Source organism: Dasypus novemcinctus, chromosome 23, assembly GCF_030445035.2.
Source record: "Dasypus novemcinctus isolate mDasNov1 chromosome 23, mDasNov1.1.hap2, whole genome shotgun sequence".
NCBI classification, from domain to species: Eukaryota; Metazoa; Chordata; class Mammalia; order Cingulata; family Dasypodidae; genus Dasypus; species Dasypus novemcinctus.
In genome coordinates, this window is record NC_080695.1 from 58,685,809 (window position 1) to 58,709,212 (window position 23,404).

At 41.2% G+C, this 23,404-nt stretch overlaps 1 protein-coding gene across 3 annotated transcripts in view; it reads left to right on the forward strand.

The window, feature by feature from the left end:
* Nucleotides 1–23,404, forward strand: part of SNX29 (sorting nexin 29) — a 627,210-nt gene that overhangs the window by 46,928 nt on the left and 556,878 nt on the right. For all 3 annotated transcript variants that reach the window (XM_058286440.2, XM_058286438.2, XM_071211343.1), the window contains one exon: nucleotides 21,424–21,604. In XM_058286440.2, coding sequence (XP_058142423.1) covers nucleotides 21,424–21,604 — 181 coding nt within the window. The remainder of the gene's footprint in view (nucleotides 1–21,423; nucleotides 21,605–23,404) is intronic.

The window sequence follows — 23,404 nt, forward strand, 5'->3', positions numbered from 1 at the left end:
GCAATTCACCTTACGAATTCCCATTTTCACCTTTCCTATAGTGCTAAATTAGGACAATGATGCATTTTTTCAAGTCTAAGCTTTGACTATATATTGTCATAAAAGGTACAGCTCAGTGGATTATCTGAGTGAGTCCAGTCATGTGACTTCCATCTGGAGTTAAGGGATAGAACCTTGGCAGCCTCCAGAAGCCCCCCCAGGGCCTCTGCAGTTACTTTACCACCTCCTCCCAGGGTAACCACTACCTTGACTTCTCACAAGATGACTTAGTTTTGCCTGATTTTGTACATCTTTTACTATATTATCTTTTGTGTCTGGCTTTTTTCACTCAACATTGTTTTGTGGGATTCTGCCAAGTTGTTGTGTACCAGTGTCCCATCTTCACTGATGTTTGGTATTTTACAATTTGTTTATCTACTTTACTTCTGAAGGCTTTGGGGTTGTTTAAGTGTCTTGGTGAATGTATGCATGCATTTCAGTTGTGTCCCTCTCTGTGGAACTAGAGTGGAATTGCTGAGTTATAGGGTACGTATATTCTGAGCTTTAACAAGACTATGGCTATACCAGTTCACATTTCCTTCTGCAGAGTATGGGAGTTGTGGTTGTTCCACTTCCTTGCTCACACTTGGTATTATCCTAAGGGTGTGCACTGGTATTTCATCGTCATTTTAGCAGTTATTTCTTGATGACGCCTAAAGTTCCTAAAGTTCTTATGCTGTTGTCCATTCATATATCCTCTTTTGTGAAGTGGCTCTTAAATCTGCCTCTTTTTTTTTTTTTGGGTTGCTATGTTTTTCTTATTAATTTGTAGGAATTCTTTATTTTATCTAAACTTTATTTAGATAAAGTTCTTCATGGGAAACAGGCATTGCAAACATATTTTCCCCACTCTGTAACTTACCATTTAATTCCCTTAATATCTTTTTTTTTTTAAAGATTTATTTTATTTATTTCTCTCCCCTTCCCCCACTGCTCTCTGTGTCCATTCATTATGGGTTCTTTTGTGTCCACTTGCATTCTCAGCGGCACTGGGAATCTGTGTTTCTTTTTGTTGCATCATCTTGCTGCATCAGCCCTCCATGTGTGCAGCGCCACTCCTTGGCAGGCTGTGTTTTTTTCACACAGGGCGGCTCTCCTTGCAAGACACACTCCTTGCCTGTGGGGTTCCCCTACACAGGGGGCACGCCTGTGTGGCAGGGCACTCCTTGTGCGCATCAGCACTGTGCGTGGGCCAGTTCACCACACAGGTCAGGAGGCCCTGGGTTTGAACCCTCGACCCTCCATATGGTAGACGGATGCTCTATCAGTTGAGCCATGTCACTTCCCCTTTAATATCTTTTGGTGAACAGAAATAGTTAATTTTAATTAGTCCAACTTATTAGACTTCATTGTTATCACTTTTGTGTCCTGTTTAAGAAATCTTTGCCTATTCCAAGGTCATGAAGATATTCTATGTTGATTTTCCAGTTTTGTTTTACCCGTGTGTTTTTTCCCCCTATGGTAACGTATATACACAATTTACCATTTCAACCAAGCATAAAATTCAGTGGCATGAATTATATTCACAATCTTGTGCTGCCATCAAAACCATTCGTTACTAAAACTTTTTTATGACCCCAAACAGAAACTGTACTCGTTAAGCATTGACTCCCCACTCCCCTCCACTACTCACCCACTCCCTTGCTCCTGGTAACTTCTGATCTACTTTCATGAATTTGCATATTCTAGTTATTTCATATAAGTGAGATCATACAATATTTGTCCTTTTGTGTTATTCGTCTACATGATGTCCTCTAGGTTCTTCCATGTTGTAACATATATCAGAGCTTCCTTTTTATAGCCTAAAAAATTCCACATTTTGTTTATCCATTCATCTCTTGATGGACACTTGGATTGTGTCCATCTTTTCGCTAGTGTGAAAAATGCTGCTATCAACATCAATGTACAAATATCTGAGTCCCTGTTTTCAATTCTTTTGGGTATATTCCTAGATTGCTGGGTCATAGCTAGTTCTATAGTAAGCTTTTTGAGGGACTGCCAAACCATTTTCCAGAGTGGCTGCATTATTTTACATTTCCATCAATAATATACTAAAGTTCCTATTTCTCCACATCCTTGCCATCACTTGTTTTCAGTTTTTTAAATAACCATTCTAATGGGTGTGAAATGGTATCTCATGTTTTGATTTTCATTTCCCTAATGGTTAATGATGTTGAACATCTTTTCATGTGCTTATTGGCTATTTGCATATCTTCTTTGAAGAAATGTTTGTTCAAGTCCTTTTTTTTTAATTGTGTTGTCTTTCATTGTTGAGTTGTAGCAGTTGTTTAAATGTTCTGGATCTTAAACCCTTGTGCGATATATGGTTAACATTTATTTTCTCTCATTCTGTAGGTTTTTTCCACTTCTTTATAGTATCCTTTGATGCACAAATGTTTTTAATTTTGAAGTCCAGTTTATCTACTTTTTCATTTGTTGCTCCATAATGACTAAGAGTCCACTGCCTAACATAAGTTCCTGAAGATATTTTCCTGTTTTAAGAGTTTTGTAATTTTAGCTCTTATGTTTTGGTCTTTGATCCATTATGAACTAACTTTTATATATGGTGTGAGGTAAGAGGATCAAGTTGTTTCCTTTCCTGTATATCTTGTTGACCCAGCACCATTTATTGACTGCTCTTTCTCTTTGTCATAAAACAAGTGTCCATATATTTTTAGGTATTTTTTCTGAAAATTTTCCCATAGTCCATTGACTTGTTTATCTTTATGCAATGACACAATGCCTTAGTTATTGTATTTTTATGAAAAGCCTTTGTGGCAGTTAAGTGTAAGTCTTTCAACATTATTTTTCAAGATTGTTTTGGCTGTTCTTGGCCTTTTGCATTTAAACAGGTATTCTTGAACCATTTTCTTTTTTTTTTTTTTCTTTTTTTTAATTCATTTTTTAAAATAGTACATTAAAAAAAATGAGGTCCCCATATACCCCCCACCCCCCTCACCCAACTACTCCCCCCATAGCAACATTCTCCTCCATCATCATGACACACTTATTGCATTTGGTGAGTACATCTCTGAGCATTGCTGCACCTCATGGTCAACGGTCTGCATCATAGCCAACATTCTCCCATGTTCCATCCAGTGGGCCATGGTTCTTGAACCATCTTGTCAATTTCCACTGGAATAAAACACTTTGCTTGGTATATGGTCAACTGATTTTTGAAAAGGGTGCCAAGGTCTTCAATGGGGGAAAGAAAAGTCTTCCATGAATGGAGTTAGGAAAACTGGATAGGCACATGCAAAAGAATGAAATTGGACTCCTACCTTATACCAAATACAAAAATTAACTCAAAATGGATCAAATACCTAAATGTAAGGGCTAAAACTATACAGTTCTTAGAAGAAATAATAGAGGCAAATCTTCATGACATTGGATTTGGCAGTGTTTTAAAAAAATATGATGAAATCACAAGCAACAACAGCAAATAGATAAATTGGGTTTAAAATTAAAAACTGCATCAAAGGACAATATCAAGAGAGTGAAAAGATAATCCATAGAATGTAAAAAAAAATTTGCAAGTCATATAGCTGATAAGAATCTCTTTTTTCCAGAAACATAAAGAACTGTTACAACCCAATAGCAAGAAGACAAGCAACCCAATTTAAAAATGGGCAAAGGCTTGAATAGATATTTCTGCAAAGAAGATGGACATATGGCCACTATGCACATGAAAGATGTTCAACATCCTTTGTCATTAGGGAAATGCAAATCAAACCATAATGAGCTATCACTCCACACTCACTAGGATGGCCTTTTGAGAGAAAAAAAAAAAGCAAAAGCAGAAAATTATAATTGTTGGCAAGGATGTGGAGAAATTGCTGGTGGGAATGTAAGTAGTGTAACCGTAATGGAAAATTGTTCACTGTTCCTCAAAAAGTTAAACATTGCATTACCATTTGACCTAGCAATTCCACTCCTAGATATCTACCCAAAAGAATTGAAAACTGGTGTTCAAACAAATACTTATACACAAATGTTCATGGCAGCTCTATTCAAAATAGCCCAAAGGTGGAAACAACCCAAATGTCCACCAAAAGATGAATGGATAAATGAAATGTGGTATATTCTCTACAATGGATATTATTCTGTTATAAAAAGGAATGAAGCACTGATTCCTGTTACAACATAGATGAACTTTGAAAACAATATTAAGTGAAAGAAGCCAGGTAGACGAGGCAATGTATTTTATTATTCCGTTTATAAGAAATATCTAGAATAGGCAAATCATGTAGACAGAAAGCAGATAAGTGGTTGCTAGGGGGAGTGAGGAATGGAGAGTGATTGCTTAATGGATACAGGGTCTGTGTTTGCAATGATGAGATATTATTGGAACTAGATAGTGTGATGGCTGCACAACATTTGTAACCATTTTGCTGACAATGTGATTGGAATTGTATTGAATCTGTAGATCAATTTGTGGAGAATTCACGTATTTATCATATTGAATATTCCAATCTAGGAACATGTTATATCCTTCCTTTATTTAAACTCTTTTAATATTTCTCCAAAATGTTTGTAGGTTTCTGTGAATTTATTTTGTTAGATTTATAACCATGTGTTGATTTTTTTTTTTTTTAAGTACTGGGGCTAGGGATTGAAATTGGGATCTCATATGTGGGAAGCTGGCACTCAACCACTGAGCCACATTTGCTCCCTTGAGTTACTTTTTTCATTTGTTTGCTTCTTGTTTGTTTTTGTTTTTTTGGAGGAACCGGGAAGAGCCCAGGACCTCCCATATGGGAGACAGATGCTCAACCGCTTGAGCTGCTGCTCCCTGTGTATTTGATACTTTTTGATGTTATAAATGATATTTAAAATTGATTAATTTTCCTGTTGGTTTGCTTATGCTATATAGAAATGCAATTACTTTTTATGTGTATTGACCATCCAGTACCCTTGCTTAAATAATGCTTAGTTCTAATAGTTTATCTTTAGATTCTTTTGGAATTTAATGTATGTAACAATTTTTTTTAGAAATAATGAGTTTTGTTTCTTTCCAATTTTCATGTTTCTTTTTTTTTCTTGCTTTATTGCACTTCTAGGATCTCCAGTCTTTTGTTGAAGAACAGTGGTATCTTACTGGCATCATTATTTTATTCCTGATCTCAGAGTAAAACCTTTATAAGATTAAGAGAGTTTTCTTTTATTTCTGGTAGCTAGGAGGGATTTTTGTTTTGTTTTTTTAAATCATGATTGTACGTTGAATTTTATTCAGTGTTTTTTGTATGTCTCTTGGTGTAGAATACCATGTGTTAAACCAATCTTGCATTCCTAGACTAAACCTAACTTGGTAATGATGATAATAGTCTTTCTTATGTATCATTGCATTTAATTTTAAGATTGATTTTTGCATGTATATTTAAACAGCTCTCTCAGAGAGCTAGAGACTGGAAAATAGGCTTACAGGAAATGGGTGGGGGAGAGGAAGGTTGTGAGCTGACACCTACATGGTATGGTAAAGTAGAGGTAAGTAGTTGTGCAGTGAAGGGATAAGACGGGGGCATAGGGATACTACTGGGTGGGGCTTTGCAGGCTTGAGGGATGCTAGGGTTGGGAGGATGGGTCATATGGTCCATGGAATTGGGCCGAGGGTTTGGGGGGAACAGGTGAACGTGGGAGATTGTCAGGTATGTTTTTGAAACTATAATGTTGAGAATACAATAAGGAAGATATAATTTAGAAAATATAATAAGGAAGGGTTACTTGTTTAAGGTGTTTGATGGGGGGCATCTGGCACAGTGTTCACCTGGGGCAGACTTCTAGGGAGTGTGTGAGTGCTCATCTTGTCATATTGTGTTATATCAGTGAGTGGAAACACATACAATGAGCGGGAAAGTGTTGTACCCCCATCTTGGGGAGGCCTGATGTTCTCAAACAGAGGAGAGGGTGTCTCTCGAGAGCATGAGTGGCTCCTAATGGGGGAGAAGAGACTAGAGTGTCAAGCCCTCAGCATTGTTGTAAGTATTTATGAATCTTGTCCTTGAAGCAGTGGAGCTTGGTTGTCACTATGGGCCTGAGGGGAGGGGGAGAGAGAATAGAATAGATGGAAGAGGGGGTAACCTGGGGACAATGGAAGTGTTCCACAAGACTGTGTAACAATGGATATAAGCCATGTTAAATTTCATCAAAAATTTATAAAAGTGTGTAGTCTAAATTGTAAACCATAATGTAACCAAAAATTTAGAAAAGTGTACAGTCTAAAATATAAACCATAATGGAACTATGATTGATAGCCATGTTTCAATATCTGTCCATGAGCTGTAGCAAATATAACATCCACATGTAGAAAGATCATTGCTAGGGAAGGGGGAAAAGGGTTTGATGTTGGGTATACGAGAGTGCCCTATATTGTATATGTGATTTTACTGTGATCTAAAACTTTTTAGAAGACAAAATTAAAAATTAAAAAAAAAAAGGATGTAGACACTGAGGAAGGAATGGAAGAAATTGCCTTGCCACTGTACATGCAGGGCAACAACTATTGCTGTGACGAAAGGCAAAATGTCAAAAACAAAGTTTTATGATGTTTTTCATTTTTTAATACCCCAATTTGTTTTTTTACCTTATTTCAGTTTTTCTAAATTATTATATATTCTACTTCTAATCTTTAAACCTGTCATACTATTTCATTTTCCTACTAATTGAATTTGGCAATATATTTGGCTACATTTTTAAAGAAGATTTGGATCACAAAGGGGTTCAACCATGGCAGGGGAGGAGCATTGATGTGGGGTGTCATTAATGGGGGATGCATGGGTAAGAGGGATTTCTCCAGGGCATGCATATAGGGTATATAGCTATGTTTGGATGTTTGTTGGGTATTGTCATAGTAAGTAGAGTTACACATGACAACTGAGGGAGTGCTGAGTTCCCATCCTGGGGAGCTCTGTCTCATTCCCCAATGGAACAGCATCAATCCCCCAAGTACAAGGGCAAAAACCAGTGAAGAAGGATGGTCCAATGATAGACCCTTGATACTGCTCACTATGCTTATGAGGCTGTGCTTGTAATTTCAGCTAGGCCTAGAGCTGCAGGGTGCCTAAGTGTTACTTCCTGAGAGCCTCCATGTTGCGCAACTGTGGCTACTCTCTAAGCCAAACTCAGCATGTAAATGCATTACCTTCCCCCCAGCGTGGGACATGACTCCCAGGGATGAAACCCCCCTGGTGCCGAGGGATTCACTGGCTGGTGATGTAACTAGAAAAAGACCTTGAATGAAAGGGGGAAATGGTAAAGACAAATGAGTTTTTTTGGCTAAGAGACTTCAAAATGAGTCGGGAGGTCATCAGAGGGGTCACACTTACACACGTCTCAGCAGGATCTCAGACACAGTCAAAGTAGATCCAACCCCAGGTACTGGTGCTCCTAAGGGCTACAGAGACACATGGGTTCTGTGGTCATGACAGATGGCTCTGGAGTTCATTGCCTTGCTAGTGGGCCCTACTTAGGAATTTGTGCTCCTGATTGTGATGGAGTTGGACTCAGATGTGACCTCTCTACATATGCCTCTTCTGTCACTTTTTCTAAACCTGTGATTGGCACTGGGATTTGTGTATGCTCGGGACACTTGAATCTCTGGACTGTCCATGTGCCAGCTGGGCCTTGAACCTCAGCAGAGTTGAAATACCTACTCTCCAGGTCGTTGGACTTACCCAGGCCCGCTGACAGGAAAGTGAGAATGGTCAACTACCAGACCAGGGAACCAAGAGAGTCTACAGCTGCAAGCAGGAGAATCATATCCATCAGCTATGTGAGATCTAAGCCCATTCTTGATTAAGAGGTGGAGTGAACATTGCCATCCCAGGGTCCACAGAATGGAGGAGTATAATATGGATTGGAGTGGACTTGCTGGTATTTTACCATAGAACTGTTGTGACTCTAGCAACGCAAGAAATTGTATCATTGATGTGGAGATGGTGGCCATCGGAGTTGCTGAAGGCAGGGAAAGGGAGGAAGAGGTGTGATAGGGGGCATTTTCAGGACATGGAGTTGTCCTGAATGATAGTGCAGGGACAGATGCAGGACATTGTATATCGTGCCATAACCCACTGGATGGACTGGAGGAGAGAGTGAACTACAATGTAAACTGTGGTCCACGCAGTGTGGCAGTGCTGCAGGGTGTATTCACCATATGCAATGAATGTGCCTTACTGATGAAAGGGCATGTTGATGTGGGAGGAGCGGGGGTGGGGGGTAGGGTGGGCATGTGGGAACCTCTTATGTTTTTTAATGTAAACATTTCGTGTGATCTGTTTAAAAAAAGACAATGAAAAAAATATTACTACTTAAAAAAAAAGAGAATAGGCTGTTCTTTTCCATGAAGGCAGGGATTAAAAAAAAAAATTCAATAGACATTTAATAGTAGGCACTCAGTAAGTGAATTTAAATGAATGAATAAATTTGTATTTAAAAAAAAAGAAAAGAAAGAGAGAAAAATTCTTTTGTTAATGGCCATGAGTTGTTGCTTGAGATTGTGATGTTTGGGGCTGTGGCAATGATCCTGCAACCATAGAGAGGGGAGAGGTCTGAGGACAAAAGCCAGTCCACTGAGGATGGTAGTTCAGAAAGATGGAAAGTACCTGTATCCTTGATAGTGTCACTGAGCTTCTGAATCAACCAACTCTGGGACTGCTCTACCTCCAAGGCATACTGTGATGTGAGATGATAAATTGCCTAAATTATTAAGACATTTTGAGGTGTATCTTCACTGAATGAATAGAGAAAAGGAAATTGACATTTAAAAAAATATAAGAAGCAAGGCCTGTGCTCCAGAAATAGGAGGAAAGGTGACTTGTACATTCATCTTGGAAATGACAGCTGCATGTTTTCTGCTCTTTTTGATTATTGGGCTGACCACAGCTTTCACATTGTTTGCTGGTGATTCACATTGAGCCTCTCCTGTGACCCAGGGGATTTGCTAGGCCCTTCATGTTCAGTACTTTGTATCATTGTAATGACCATGCTACAAGTGTCCCCATTTTATAGATGAAGAATATGAGGCTCAATGATGAGAAGTAACTTGCCCAGTATTCCAGAGCTAGTAAGTGGTGAGTTGGGATTTCTGTACAGGTCTGCACGATTCTAATTCTGAAGTATCTGCTCTTTTCCATAATGACATATTGCTTCCAGAAAGAAGGTTCTCTGAAAGGACATATTCTAAATTTATTCCATTCCTGTGGGTGTTACTTCCGTTAAGGTGTGGCCAGCCCAATCAGGATGGCTCTTAATCCTATTACTGGAGACGTTCATAAGCAGAATGAAATTCAGAAAGTGAGAGAAAAGTTATAGGAAGCAATCAGAAGTTCAAATTCAATGTAACTCAGATAAGAATGGAGAGGCCAGAAGAGGCTGCCATATGCATTGCCCTGTGACAGAGAGCCAAGGATCAAGGGTCACTGGTAGCCTGCCCCAGAATGCCAGTCTTTGGGAAGCTACCTCGTTGTTTTGTTTTGTTTTCCACTACTCATTTAGTAAATAAAGCTTTATTGGAACACAGCCACACTCATTTATGTACTACTGCCTACTGCTGCTTTTAGGCAGACTATTTAGCCTGCAAAGTCTAAAGTATTTATTATCTGCCCCTTTACAGAAAAAGTTTGCCAACCCCTGACTTAAAGGACAGGCAGTTCTACTTTCTTTATCATTACACATGTTCAGCTGTCTGTCTTCTGTATCCCCCACTAGGTGGGAAGATCTGGTAAGGCAGGCTACCATGTCTGTTTTACTTCTTCTTGGCTCCCAGCTCCTAGCATGGTGCCTGTCAGTATATAAGTACTTCAGTAAAAATATGCTCAATAAATGAATATATGTTGCTGGGGTTTAATGTATACCCAGGGGACCTGAATCTCTGGACTGACCATGTGATAGCCAGGCCATGGGCCTCAACAGACTTGCAGCTCCTACACTTTGGTTTATTGGACTTACCCCACTCATCTAACATGGAGGTGAAGAAGGTCAACCACCACACCAGGGAGCCAAGAATGCCTACAACTGAGAGCAGGAGGATTGCATCCATGTGGAATCTAAGCCCCCTCTTGATATAGATGTAGAGTGGACACAACCATTCTAAGGTCCACAGGATGGAGGAATAGAGTATGGATTAGAGTGGACTTACTGATATTCTATTCATGAACTATTGTGATTAGTAATAGAAGAAAATGTGGCATTGGTGTGGAGAAAGTGGCCATGGTGGCTGCTGGGGTTAGGGAGTGGGACGAAGAGATGTGATGTGAGATCGTTTTCGGGACTTGGAGTTGTCCTGGGTGGTGCTGCAGGGACAGTTACTGAACATTGTATGTCCTCCCATGGCCCACTGGGTGGAACGTGGGAGAGTGTGGGATATGATGTGGACCATTGACCATGAGATGCAGCGGTGCTCAGAGATGTATTCACCAAGAGTAGTGAATGTCTCGTGATGGTGGAGGAGGTTGTTGTTATGGGGGGAAGCGTGGGGTAAGGAGGGTGGGGAGTATATGGGGACCTCATATTTTTTGAATGTAACGTTAAAAAAATAAAGACAAAAAAAAATAAATGGATATATCTTGGCTAGAAGAGAGTGTTATGCCATGTGTATAGTACTGTATTTCATGGTACCTGAGGTAACATACTGAGATTACTGCAGAGTGCCACAGGGCAAGCGATTAATTTTTGAGGGAAAGGGCAGAAAATAAAGAAAAAAATAGAAGTGACCCAGGGCTCTGCAATGGTTTCACTAGGAATTGTAGGCTTTGCACCATTGTCAACCCAAATAGCTAATATAGAATGCATCTGGTAATTTGAATTATTTTCCATTCCACTTGAGAAACAACCACTGCAGTCAGTGGCATTTGAATGCATAACCTTGGAATGTGATGTTTTTGTTAATCATTAATGTATCATCATCAGGTTATGTGTTGGTTGTTGATTGCAAGTCATGGTTCACAATATTCCAGAGCAAAATTGCTGTTATTGAGCTGCCTGTCTAATTTTAAGGCTTATCTTCTTTGTCTGCTCAGTAGCCTTTGGCACTAAGGATCTTTCTTACCTTGAATCACTGCTTTCCCCTGGCTTCTGTGATGCCTCAGCGTCCTGCTGCCCTATCTACTTCTTTGCTGATCCTTCTTGGCATATCACTTCTACACCCTCAGATATTATTATGTCTCAGATTCCGTGTTGACTTGCCTTTCTATACCTGCTGTCTGGATTCCTTGGTGAAAATTGCTATCTGTGCTGATTTCTCTTTAAAAAAATTTTTTAAAAATTGTCTGCTCTTTTATTATGTGCTGATTCCTCTTAAAGTTTTATCTCCAGCCCCGGCCCCTCCCTTGAGCTCTGACCCTCTCCTGTGTGTCTATTTGGATGTCCTATAGGCACATCAGAGATTCCAAGTACAACTCAGTCCTCATCACCCCTCCCCCCTTGCGTGTTTGCTCCTGTGTTCCTTGCTTAGTAAATGGCTGTGCCCTTCACCCAGATCCCCTGGGCATCTCTCAGCTTCCTCCCAACATCATCCTCTCCCTCTCATCTGACCCCAAACCAGTCCTTCCCAAAGTGCTGTTTTCTCTCTTTCAGATGGTCCCCAATCCATTCACATTTCTTCCATCCTTATTGAGTTCTCTTCTCCTGTTTAGCTCTAATCCACTCTGCACATCATAGCCAGAGGGATCATCTTATGACCACCCCACCCCACCCCACTAAAGCTCTTTAATAGTTCTCTGCTATACATGCCTTCCAAATGTCTGGCCCTCCTGGCTTTGTCTGTCGCTGCTCTTCCTCTCACACCCTGCCAAACACCCAGGGCTGATAGCCGCTGATAGGTAAAACATCTAAATGCTTCTTTCCTGTTGGTAAAGAAATGATGACCTGAGCCCCACAAGCAACCTCCTGCCTTGGCCTCTCCCTTGGGACCCCACGACCTCTCCACAATCCAACAACTAAAGCCCCATACACTGGCGAAGGGGACACTTTGGGCCACTCTTCTGATTGGTCAGAGCTTTTAACAATCTAGGTTGTTAAATCCTAAATTTTGAATAATACTCCTGGTTTTCACTGTCCTAACTTTTTAAGTCTGGCAGTGCCCTTTGATCTTCCTCCCACCATCCTTCCCTCAAATTTTTATTCCCCCTTGAAGTTTCAGAATTCTTTCAGAGCCATTCATGAGCTCCCACCCAGTTCTAGTAAGGGCCCCAAGTCCTCCCCTCTCTTGAAGGTCAGGGACTGGGTCTCTCCTTGCTCATCCTTGTAGCTCCTGTGTATTGTAAAGCGCCTGACCACCTGCTTCCGAGAGGCCACCAAAATACTACGTTCAAAATAATGTTTGGAGAACACTGACTTTAGGGCCCTCGGCTCATTCTCCTGGGAGGCCAATGCCCCGCCTCTGCTGTCTGTACAGCTTATAGTTGGTTGCACACAGATGGAATTAATGTACCCCAACTGTAAAATTAGAGAAACTGACTTCCTTGACCCTCTGTGGGGATTTTTGAAAATGGTTGATTACACTTAACTAGAGCAGAATTTTTGTTTTGCTTCATTGGGTCACCTAGGGTAACAATAACAATTTCTTTTCTGGAGAAAGTTAGTTTTGGATGAAACATGTACATGGAGAATACTTGGCTTCCCCTTTAAGTAAGTTTTTTTTTTGTGTGTGTGTGGTAACATATATACAACATTTCCCATTTTAACCACTTTGAAGTATGTAATTCACTGGTGTTGATTACATTCATGACATATGCTACCATCACCACCATTCATTTGGGCCCATCCTTTTGATTGTGAGGGGAAGCCCACTCCCCCCACCTTCCTATCCCTTCAAGGTTTTCAGTTCCCTCTTTGTGTTTCTCTTTTGTGTTTGTGAACATGCAAATCAGCTACTTCTGGAGAAAGAGACTTTGGGAGAATATCTGCTGAAGGTGCAGAGACAATACTTAGCTCTGTCTATGGGTGATGATAAAAATGTTTAACAGCTGGTAGAGCAAGGCAGGCCTTAGGTAGGGAGCCAGCACCCAGGTGTCAATCCCACATGGACTAAGTGTTAATACTTGTGTTCCTGGATTCTATCTCTAGGGTGGGGGGGGGGGGGCGGCTGGGAGGGGTGAAGGCTTGGGCTAGTGGCCATGGGTATTCCAGCATGTTATGATATGGTATAGCTGAGCTGATGCCTCTGGGCCAAAGGTGACCCCTGGCGTCTCAAAGGTCTAATGTCTCTTAAATTAAGATAAAGGTTTGCCCTCAATTTTGGGGATATAATTATCTAGTCTGTAAGTTTAATGGGTCCTTTGTTTTGCTCCTGTCAGCATGAACTCTAAACAGAAATGAGACACAAATCTTTGTTCCTTTGATGCTAGAGAAGTTTTCCATTTTTAATACAAGGAGGTGCTGTAGAACTCCAAATGAATGCCAACTGTGCTATGCTGAACTATAAGAGCTTGGGGTCTTAAACTTCAGATGCTCACAAGGGCTGGGCAGATGACAGAAATGGATGAGGTAGGAGGTGGGACATGATTGGGAATAGTGGGTACTGAGACTCACTTGACCACACGTAACTGCAGGGGATGCTGCGACATGTAGTCTCGCTGTACAGTCAGGAAGAAGAGAAGGACAGATTTTGATGAGTGGTTAACATTCTGCTATGGGGTAGCCTGAAGCTGAGCCATTAATTGGCTGAGCAGTTTCGACATTTACCCTCTTAGAATGCTGACCTGAGACCCTTATGGAAGATAAAGGTCCTCCACCAGCAGTGCCAGAGTGGTCAGACATCGCCTTTTATGGAGTATTTGAAGAGTCCTAAGGAAGTGAGGGAATTAGTCATACTGTTACTTGGGGAAGGAATTCCAGGCAGGGGGAACAGCAAGTCCAGAGGCCTATGCCAGTCAGTTGCTTGTTTGCTCTCAAATTTTTTCTCTGTCCTTCCCCTGTAAATTGTATTTCCCAGGCTCCTTTGCTCATTGACTTCCAGTTTGGTTTGGCCAATGCAAGGTGGAGGTGAGAGTTTAGAGGGTGGAAAGAGGGAAAGCCAGGGTGTTTCTGCCTCTGACCCCTCGTTGGGTAGCAGTTCCAGCAGTGGCAGTGCTTCCTTCATGGTCCCAGGGAGGTCCCATGTGGTCCTCCTGGTTGGGCCTTCCTCCTGCTGGTCCTCTGCTATGGGGCAGCTGTTGCCTGGCAGTACTGGTCCTACCACCTTTTCCTTTTGTTCCTCTGGCTCTAAGGGGTGGTTGTGGCTTTCTGGTCTCACCAATCTCTGGATGGCCTCATTATCTCATGTTTGCCTTTTTAGCTCTTCCAAAATCTTTGTGACAAATTGCCTATATTAACTTTCTTCAGTTGGACAACCTGGTGTGAGTTCCGTTTTCATGGTTGGACAGGCTTGAGATAGAGCAGGCTTGGCATGTTGTAAGAACATCTGGGAGACCAAGGCGAACAACAGGGAGAGTGGGATAAAATGTAGCAGAGAAGTCATGGGGAAGCCAGATAATATAGAGGCAGTGAGTGATAATTTATTTTTTTATTCTTTTTTTTTTTGGTGTGTGATCTCCATCCATCCTACCCCACCCTACCAAGATAATTGGCATTTTGTTCTATGGAGTTAGTAGGGATGTTTAGTTTTTGAACTTAATCTACTAAAGTCTCCAGATATAATCCAATGGTTTAAATTATTGTGGATTTATTAATTCTTTAAAAATGTATCTGCGCAATTGATTTTCAGTAAGGGTGCCAAGTACACGCAATGGTTAAAGAATAGTCTTGTTAACAAATGGTGTTGGGAAAACTGGATATCCATATGCAAAAGAATGGTGTTGAACTCCTACTTCATGCTACATGAGAAAACTAACTCAAAATGGATCAAGTACCTAAATATAATAGCTGAAACTAGAACCCTCTTAGAAGAAAACAAGGGGTCAAATTTTTATGACTTTGGATTTGGCAGTGGAGTCTTAGATGTGACACCAAAAGCACAATCAACAACAACAAAAAATAGATGAATTCAATGTCATCAAAATTAAAACATTTGTACATTAAAGGATATTATCAAGACCATGGAAATAAAATCGACAGAATTAATTTGTAATTAAGGTATAAATTATATATCTGATAAGGGCTTAATATTTAGGATATATAATGAATTCTTACCATCCCTCAACAGAAATACAAAAAAACAAATTAAACATGGACAAAGGCCTCGAACCAGACATTTTTCAAAAGAGGATATACAAATGGCCAATAAGCATATGAAAAGATCCTGAACATCATTAGCTAATAAGGAAATGCCAACCAAAACAACAATGAAATACCATTTAACACCCACCAGAATGCATAATATTAAAAAAACTGAAAATGACAAGTGCTGGCAAGGATGTGAAGAAAATGTTCATTGTACATTGTTGGTGTGAATGTGAAATGGTGCAGCTGCTATAGAATACAATTTGGCGGTTCCTCAAAAAGTTAAACTTGGAATTACCATATGACCTGGCAATCCCACTTCAGGTATATACCTACAAAATTGGAAAGCAGGGATTTGAACAGATATCTGTACACCTATGTTTATAACAGCATTATTCACAGTAGCCAGAAGGTGGAAGCAACCCGAATAGTCATCTGCAGATGAATGGATAAATAAAATGTGATTTATATATACAGTGAGTATTAGTTAGCCCTGAAAAAAGTAATGAAATTCTGATACATGGTAGTACAAGGATGAACCTTTGTTTTAGTGTCCTTGGCTGCTGAAGCAAATACCATGTAATGGGTAGGCTTAAACAATGGGAATTTATTGGCTCATGGTTTTGAAGCTAGGAGAAGTCCAAATCGAGGCCTTATCAAGGTGATGCTTTTTTCTTAAAGATTGGCATTTTGGGGCTGGCTGTGATCCTTGGTCCTTGGCTCTTCTGTCACCTGGCAGGGCACATAGCGGCCTCTTTTGACCTCTCCCTTCTCTTCCAGGTTCTGTTGACTCCTTGCTTTGGGCGGTTCCCCCTGTGGCTTTCTCTCTTTCTGTCTGAATTTCATTCTGTGTGTAAAGGACTCCAGTTAATAGGAATAAGACCCTTCCTTATGGAGGTGGCCACACCTTAACAAAAGTAAGCTCATCAAAAGGGATGGATTAAGTTTAAGAACATGTTTTTCTGGGGTACACAGCTCCAAATCACCACAATCTTGGAGACTTCATGTTGAGTGAAATAAGTCAGACACAAAGGAACAGATAATAAATGCTTCTGCCTTTGTGAAATAGCTAGCATAAGCAAATTCATAGTGTGCAGTTTGCCAGGGGCAAGGGGGTGGGTAGTTAATGCCTAAAGGGTGCAGGATTTCTCTTTGAAGTGAGAGAAAAGTTCTGGCAGTGGAGAGTGGTGAGGGTAGTACATTGGGAATGTGATTGATCCTACTAAAAGGTGCATTTGGGAATGGTTGAAATGGGAAAGTTATATTGTGTGTGTACATATATATATGTATATATTTATTTCCACAATGAAAAAAAAGTGACTAAAAAGACAATGACAATTAAATGCAATATTTTTCCTGGACTGGATGTAATAATGGAGAGAAAAGGCCTAAAAGGACAGTATTGGGACTTAAAAAAAATTCAGGATAGACTAAGCTTTTTTGTTTTTAAATAAAATTAATTTTGTTAATACATATTAATAAAACATACGGTCCATCCAAAGTGTACAATCATGATATTTGGTATAATTACATTTATCACTTCAATCATTATTGGAATGTTTTCATTATTCCAAAAAAAATAATAATAACAAAAAGACAAAAAACCTCATCACTTCTCTATCTCTCTATTAGACTAAGCTTTATACCTTTTAAAAAAAAAGATTTATTTATTTATTTATATCTCTCCCCTTCCTGCCTGCCCCCCCACCCCAGTTGTCTGTTCTCTATGTCTATTTTGCTGCGTGTTTTTCTTTGTCTGCTTCTGTTGTTGTCAGCGGCACGGGAATCTGTATTTCTTTTTGTTGTGTCATCTTGTTGTGTCAGCTCTCCGTGTGTGCGGCACCATTCCTGGGCAGGCTGAACTTTTTTTCGCGCTGGGCGGCTCTCCTTATGGGACGCACTACTTGCACGTGGGGCTCCCCTATGCGGGGACACCCCTGCGTGGCAGGGCACTCCTTGCGCGCATCAGCACTGCGCGTGGGCCAGCTCCACACGGGTCAAGGAGGCCCGGGGTTTGAACCGCAGACCTCCCATGTGGTAAATGGACGCCCTAACCACTGGGCCAAGTCCACTTCCCACTAAGCTTTATTTCAATGTTAAATTTCTTGAACTTGATAGCTGTACTTAAGGTACTTATATAAGTGACTGTCCTTGTTCCTAGGAAATGCATGTGGAAGTATTAGGTGTTCAAGGAGCATGATGTAGACAACTTATTCTCACATGTTTTAGAGAACAGATGGATAAAATATAGCAGATATGACAAAATGTTGAAAGTTAGGGGATCTGGTTATATTGGTGGAGGATATGTTGGAGTTTTCTGTATGGGTTTTGTATTACTTTTGCCAACTCTCCTTTAAGTTTGAGTTTATCTCAAAATAAAGGTTTAAGAATGAAACAAAAGGTTAAAGACAGGGTTTGACAGGGTCAGGATTTGAGTGAGGAGACTGGTGCCTTGGGGAGGTGCATGCTCAGCTGTGACCTGGTGACTGCCTAGACTGGGTTACCTGCCCACCCTGCGGGAGGACAAACTCAGGGTAGTGCTGAAGGCAGCTTCACAAGGGTGCCAAATGGTATACGTTTCCCGTAGGAAAGAGGGGTGCTGTTACCAGGAGGAAAATGAGGGGGTGCTGTTGGTCTGCCTTAGTGCTTTGGTTTCTGGTTCAAATGTAATAATTATATTAATAGCTATTTTTCATTGAACACCAAATGTATGCCAGGTATGTTAATAATAATTATGGGGAGCAGTTGTACCTCAAGTGGTTGAGCACCTGCTTCCCATGTATGAGGTCCTGGGTTCAATCCCTGTTACCTCCTAAAAGAAAAAAGAAAAGAGTAATAATTATAGTTGACTTTCTTCCTTTTTTTTTAAAAGATTTTCTTTTTAAAAATATATTTCTCTCCCCTTCCCAGCCCTTCCCCCACCCCCAAGTTGTTTGCTCTCTGTGTCCATTCGCTGTATGTTCTTCTGTGTCCGCTTATACTCTTGTCAGTGGCACTGGGGGTCTGTGCCTCTTTTTGTTGAGTCATCTTGCTCTGTCAACTCTCTGTGTGTGTGGTGCCACTCCTGGGCAGGCTGCACTTTTTTGCACTGGGCGGCTCTCCTTATGGGGCGCACTCCTTGCACATGGGGCACTCCTACGCGGGAGACACTCCTGCATGGCACGGCACTCCTTGTGTGCATCAGCACTGTGTGTGGGCCAGCTCCACACAGGTCAGGAGGCCCGGGGTTTGAACCTTGGACCTCCCATGTGGTCGGCAGATGCTCTATCTATTGATCCAAATCTGCTTCCCATAGTTAACTTTCTTTGACTGCATTATTAGAAGCACTTGACATATATTCTTAGTTTCTAGTTATTTCTCATAGCAAACCTTCAGAGGTAGGGACTCTTACTCTCATTTTACAGATGAGGAAAATGAAGGACTCAAAGTTTAAAATATAAAGTTGTCCAGGATCACACAATGCCTGAATGAGAATCTCGGACAAGGTTTGTCCCTGTTGTTTTCAAAGTATGAATTCTTGGCATCAGTTAAATTTGAGGCCTGTGATAATAATTACCAGAAAGGCTGTGCTATTAGCTGTCCTCTCTTAACAAATGCCCCCAGGTAGCTCACCTTGGCACTCCTTCCCTGACTCTTGTTCTTGTTGGCAATTGACTTTCAAGTGTTGGGAAAACTGGAAGCTCTTGCCCAATACTGAAATTACCCCCATATTTCCAAGCAATGAGAGATGGGTATATATCTCCAAATTAAATTATGGACACTGCATGTGTTAAGTGGCAGGTAAGCTGCACTTTAAATAGAGCATGTTAATTCTGGCAGTGGGAGCAGAGCCCTGCTGGGATAATTCTAACATTGTCAGCGTCACTCTGACAAGCTTAAGAAGGATTCTGTAGTAGTAAGCAGTTTGCAGAATTGAAAGGTGAAAGTACTCTGTCAAATGTTTAATGTGCACCAAGATCAGGAGGGTGACTGCATTTTTCAAGAAGAATAGAGTACAGGTGAGAGACAGTTAGTTTGAAATATGATGGACATGCAGATGGTGTCTGATATGTTTCAAAAGAAGTTATTGGCCGGCTAGCCCAGGGAATTGCTCTGGCCAGCTCCCCATGTCCTGGCTTCTGGGAGAGGCAGGGAGTAGAAAGCAGGCTGTTAAGCAGTTTGGGCAGACTGATCTGATAGGGTTGGAAAGGAGATTAGTTTGGTATTTAGGCTTTGAGAAAGATGATAAAATCCTGGGTAAAGTGCCTTGTTGGTTTCTTCGGTCAATCCTGGGAGGTTTATTCTAAATGACTCCAACGGTTGGCTTGATCCACAGATGTATACAGACACACACACGCTCACGTGCATATATATTTGCACAATGTTAACAGAGAAAGGGAATGAGGAAACAACATGAATGCTCTTTTATAGGAAGGTAATTAATGAGCAAATGGTGGCTGGTCATCTTAGGCATTATGCTCGGTACTTTACATCTCTAATCACACCAGTGACACTGGGAGATATTGTGGTTTTGGGTTTATTTTATGTGAAAGGAAAGCAAGGCTAAGCATGGCTGAGTGACGTGTTAAGGTCATTCGCTATGGTCTCTTCACCTGTTTGTCCTGCCCTGAACTGGAAGCTCCTTAGGATTGCGCCTTCTTGTTTCCACCTAGGCAGCCCATCATCTAACTCTGTTCGTGGCTCAGAGTGAGCACACAGTCAGGGCATCCAGTTTATGGGAAGTGTGTATGTGTGTGCTTCCTTCTGGAAGGCAGATTCAAAGATGTTGTTACATTCTCAGACACTTTAGTCCCTGGATTAGAACCAGGCAAAGTAGCAGCAGCTCACCTCTTTCTTCCTTGGCAGACCATTAGGAGTATTTAGGGACTTGGTGTTATGCATCTGCAAGGCCTCATTCTGCCTGACGGCTTGCTGTGGGGTGAGTTTCTTCTCTTGCCCAGCCTGGGTGCCTGCCTCTGACCTGTAGATAGCAGATATTGTTGCTTGTGAGGATCGAGGTCCTCTGGGAAGTGTTGGTGCAGTGACCGGTGCATAGTTAATGTGCAACGAGTAACTGCTGCTGCTGCTACTGTGATTGGCTTCATGGAAAAGTATTCTGGAACCAGCATTAAGTAAAGAACATTGACCACAGAAATTATCTGTACACTAGTACAACCACATAGCAATCTGTGGGCAGGTAGATAAAAAGGTGGGATGTAAGTAACTGTAACAAGTAACTGTAAGAATGACCATTTTATGGGTAAGAACAAGCTTTAAGCATCCCCTTAAGGCCTTAACTCTTTTGCTCTCCTTAGACCTATTAATTCAGCATATGGAAATCTCTCCTGAGGAAATGGAAACAAGGACAGTTATTTATGTATAAGAATGTGTGTTGTCATATACAGGGAAAATTGGCAATATGTCATGTTCTCAGCATTAGATAAAGAGTTAAATGATGTTTGTGAGGCCAGCAGTTAGGTTTTCAAAGACTTTTGACTATTATAGGAATATTTTTATATTTTTGGCAAGAAAAGAAACAATTATTGATACATGCACACAATATGATGTAATAGGAGTTTCCTTTGGCTGCTGTGATGAATTACCACAAACTTGGTGGCATAAAACAACACAGTTCTCTTACAGTAAAAAATCAGTTTTATAGGGCTAAAGTGAAAGTGTTGACAGGGCTGGTTCTTTCTGGAGGCTTCTGGGCAGAGTCCCTTCCTTGCCTGGTGTGGCTTCTGGTGGCTGCTGGCATTCCTTAGCTCGTGGCTGTGTCACTCCTACCTGAGCTTCCCTAGTCACATTGCCTTCTGTGCCAAATCTCCTTCAGCTTGTCTCTTATCAAGATAATTGTGATTGCATTAGATCCAGGGGGATAATCCAGGCTAATCTCCCCATCTCAGGATCCTTAACATAATCACACCTGCAAAGTCCCTTTTGCCCTATAAAGTAACAGTCATGATCCAAGGATTAGAGCGTGGACATCCTTGGGGACCATCATTCAGCTGACCCCAGGCTTCGATTTTATCCAAAAAAGTGCAGGAGACAAGGCGAGAAGGAAATACTTGAAAATGTTAACATTGGTCATCTCTGCATGATGGGCTTTGGGGACATTTTTAGTTTTAGTATACTGTTCTGTATCTTCCACCTTTTCTGTGCTAAGCAGGTAACTCTTTTGCTAGACTCCCCCACCCCCAAATGGCTAGGTGTATTTTGTCTAACAGTGATGGGTGTCCCTTCTCTCCCCAGAGCCGGTGTTCTGGTTCTATGTGAAGGAGGTCCTGAACAAGCACGAGCTGCAGCGCTTCTACTCCCTACGTCACATCACCTCGGATGTGGGCCGTGGCCGTGCCTGGCTGCGCTGTGCCCTCAACGAACACTCCTTGGAGCGCTACCTGCACATGCTCCTGGCCGATCGCAGCAGGCTCAGGTACCTGGGCCAGGCTGGGGCTCTGGGAGGTTAGGATTGCAGAATCTGGGCTGAGACTGCCTGGATTTGCATCCCAGTATTTCACTCGGGACCAGTGAGTTCCCTTCCCGCGGCCTCAGTTTGTTCAGCTGTGCTGTGGGGGAGTTGGTGGGAGGTTAAATGAGAGAATGCTTGTCCACCTGCCTATAGAGAGTGCTCAGTAAATGCTTACGGTGATTATCACTAAGGCTTAGAGTATGGAGAGAGCTACTCTCTTAGGAGACCTCCTGCTCTTCTGTAAAATTTTAATTTGAGCTTTTGTCAGATTCAGAGCTTCTTCCTCTTTAGGTATTGGGTGTTTATGCCTAGTTTTGTGTTCTCTATTTCCTAGTGTGCTGGGTTCTTTACAGTTGTTTCTGTTTTTGGAGGTTAATCAATCCCAAACTAAGGGAAAAAATAGGAATTTTAAATAGAGGAATGAAGTCTTTTGTTGCTATGAAAAAAAAATCCACTGTATTATTTTTCTTTTTTCCTTGCTCGTGAACATAATGTTCATCATATTAGTTAGTATAGGCCAAGTCATGCCGTGATAACAAACAACAAAAGTCTCAGTTGTTTGAGACAACCAAGTTTATTTCTTACTTGTGCTAAATGCCTATCAAGGGCGAGCAGGAGGTTTCTGTCTTAAGGATTGTATTAGTCAGCTACAAATACCAGAAATTAGTTGGTTTTTATAAAGGGTATTTATTTGGAGTAGGAGCTTACAGATACCAGGCCATAAAGCTTAAGTTACTTCCCTCACCAAAGTCTGTTTTCATGTGTTGGAGCAAGATGGCTGCTGATATCTGCCAGGGTTCAGGCTTCCTGGGTTCCTGTGGGCTCAGCTCCTCTATTTTCTCCACAAGGTCAGCTGTAGACTATGAGGCTCTCTAGGCTTTGCCTCTCTCCACAAGGTCAGCTATAGCCTATCAGGCAAATGGCTCTGTTGCTCTCTCTAGGGCTCCAGCATCAAACTCTAATATCGAAACTCCAACATAAAAAGCCTCAACTCTGTCCTTTGCCATGCCCTAATGATGTGGCCCAATCAAAGCCCCAATTATACCTTGATCACACCCAGGTACAGTCCAGATTATAAACATAATCCAGTATCTATTTTTGAAGTTCATAACCTTTCCAAACTGCTACAGGGCCCCAGGCTAATGCAGACTGTAGCTCTGTCTACACTTTGATGATTGCCAAGGTAGGAAAAGGAGATATGGTTGCACTAAGCACTGCCTTTAAAGTTTCTCCCTGCAGTAATATTATACTTCTACTCACTTTTCATTGGCCAGTTTGCATCACGTGGCTATACCCAAGTGCCACAGGTAGGAGTTGTAACTGTCCCACAGTGAAGGTGAAGAGGCCACTGAATGTGAGTCAGTGGTAGTATGGTTGGTCACGTTCACTTCAAAAATATTTGAAAATGCTGTTAGAGCCCACTGGGGAAAGCTTAAATCACCCATAATTTACCCAGATAACTCTGCTAACATGTTAATATAGTTCTTTCTTGTCATTTTCCCTAAAATCATGATGTTATAATCTCTCTCTCTTTCTGGCCCTGGCTGTTGTTTTCCCTATGAAAATGGTGAACTAGACACATTGTTTTATATCACCTGATGATACAAAGGGCCAGTGATACATATAGCCCTGATGCCTTGAATATCTTCTCCATCAGAAAGCCCAGATCTGAGATACCATCTCATACTCACTAGAATGGCTTCAATGAAAAAACCAGAAAATAGCAAGTGTTGGAGAGGATGAGGAGAACTAGGAATACTCACT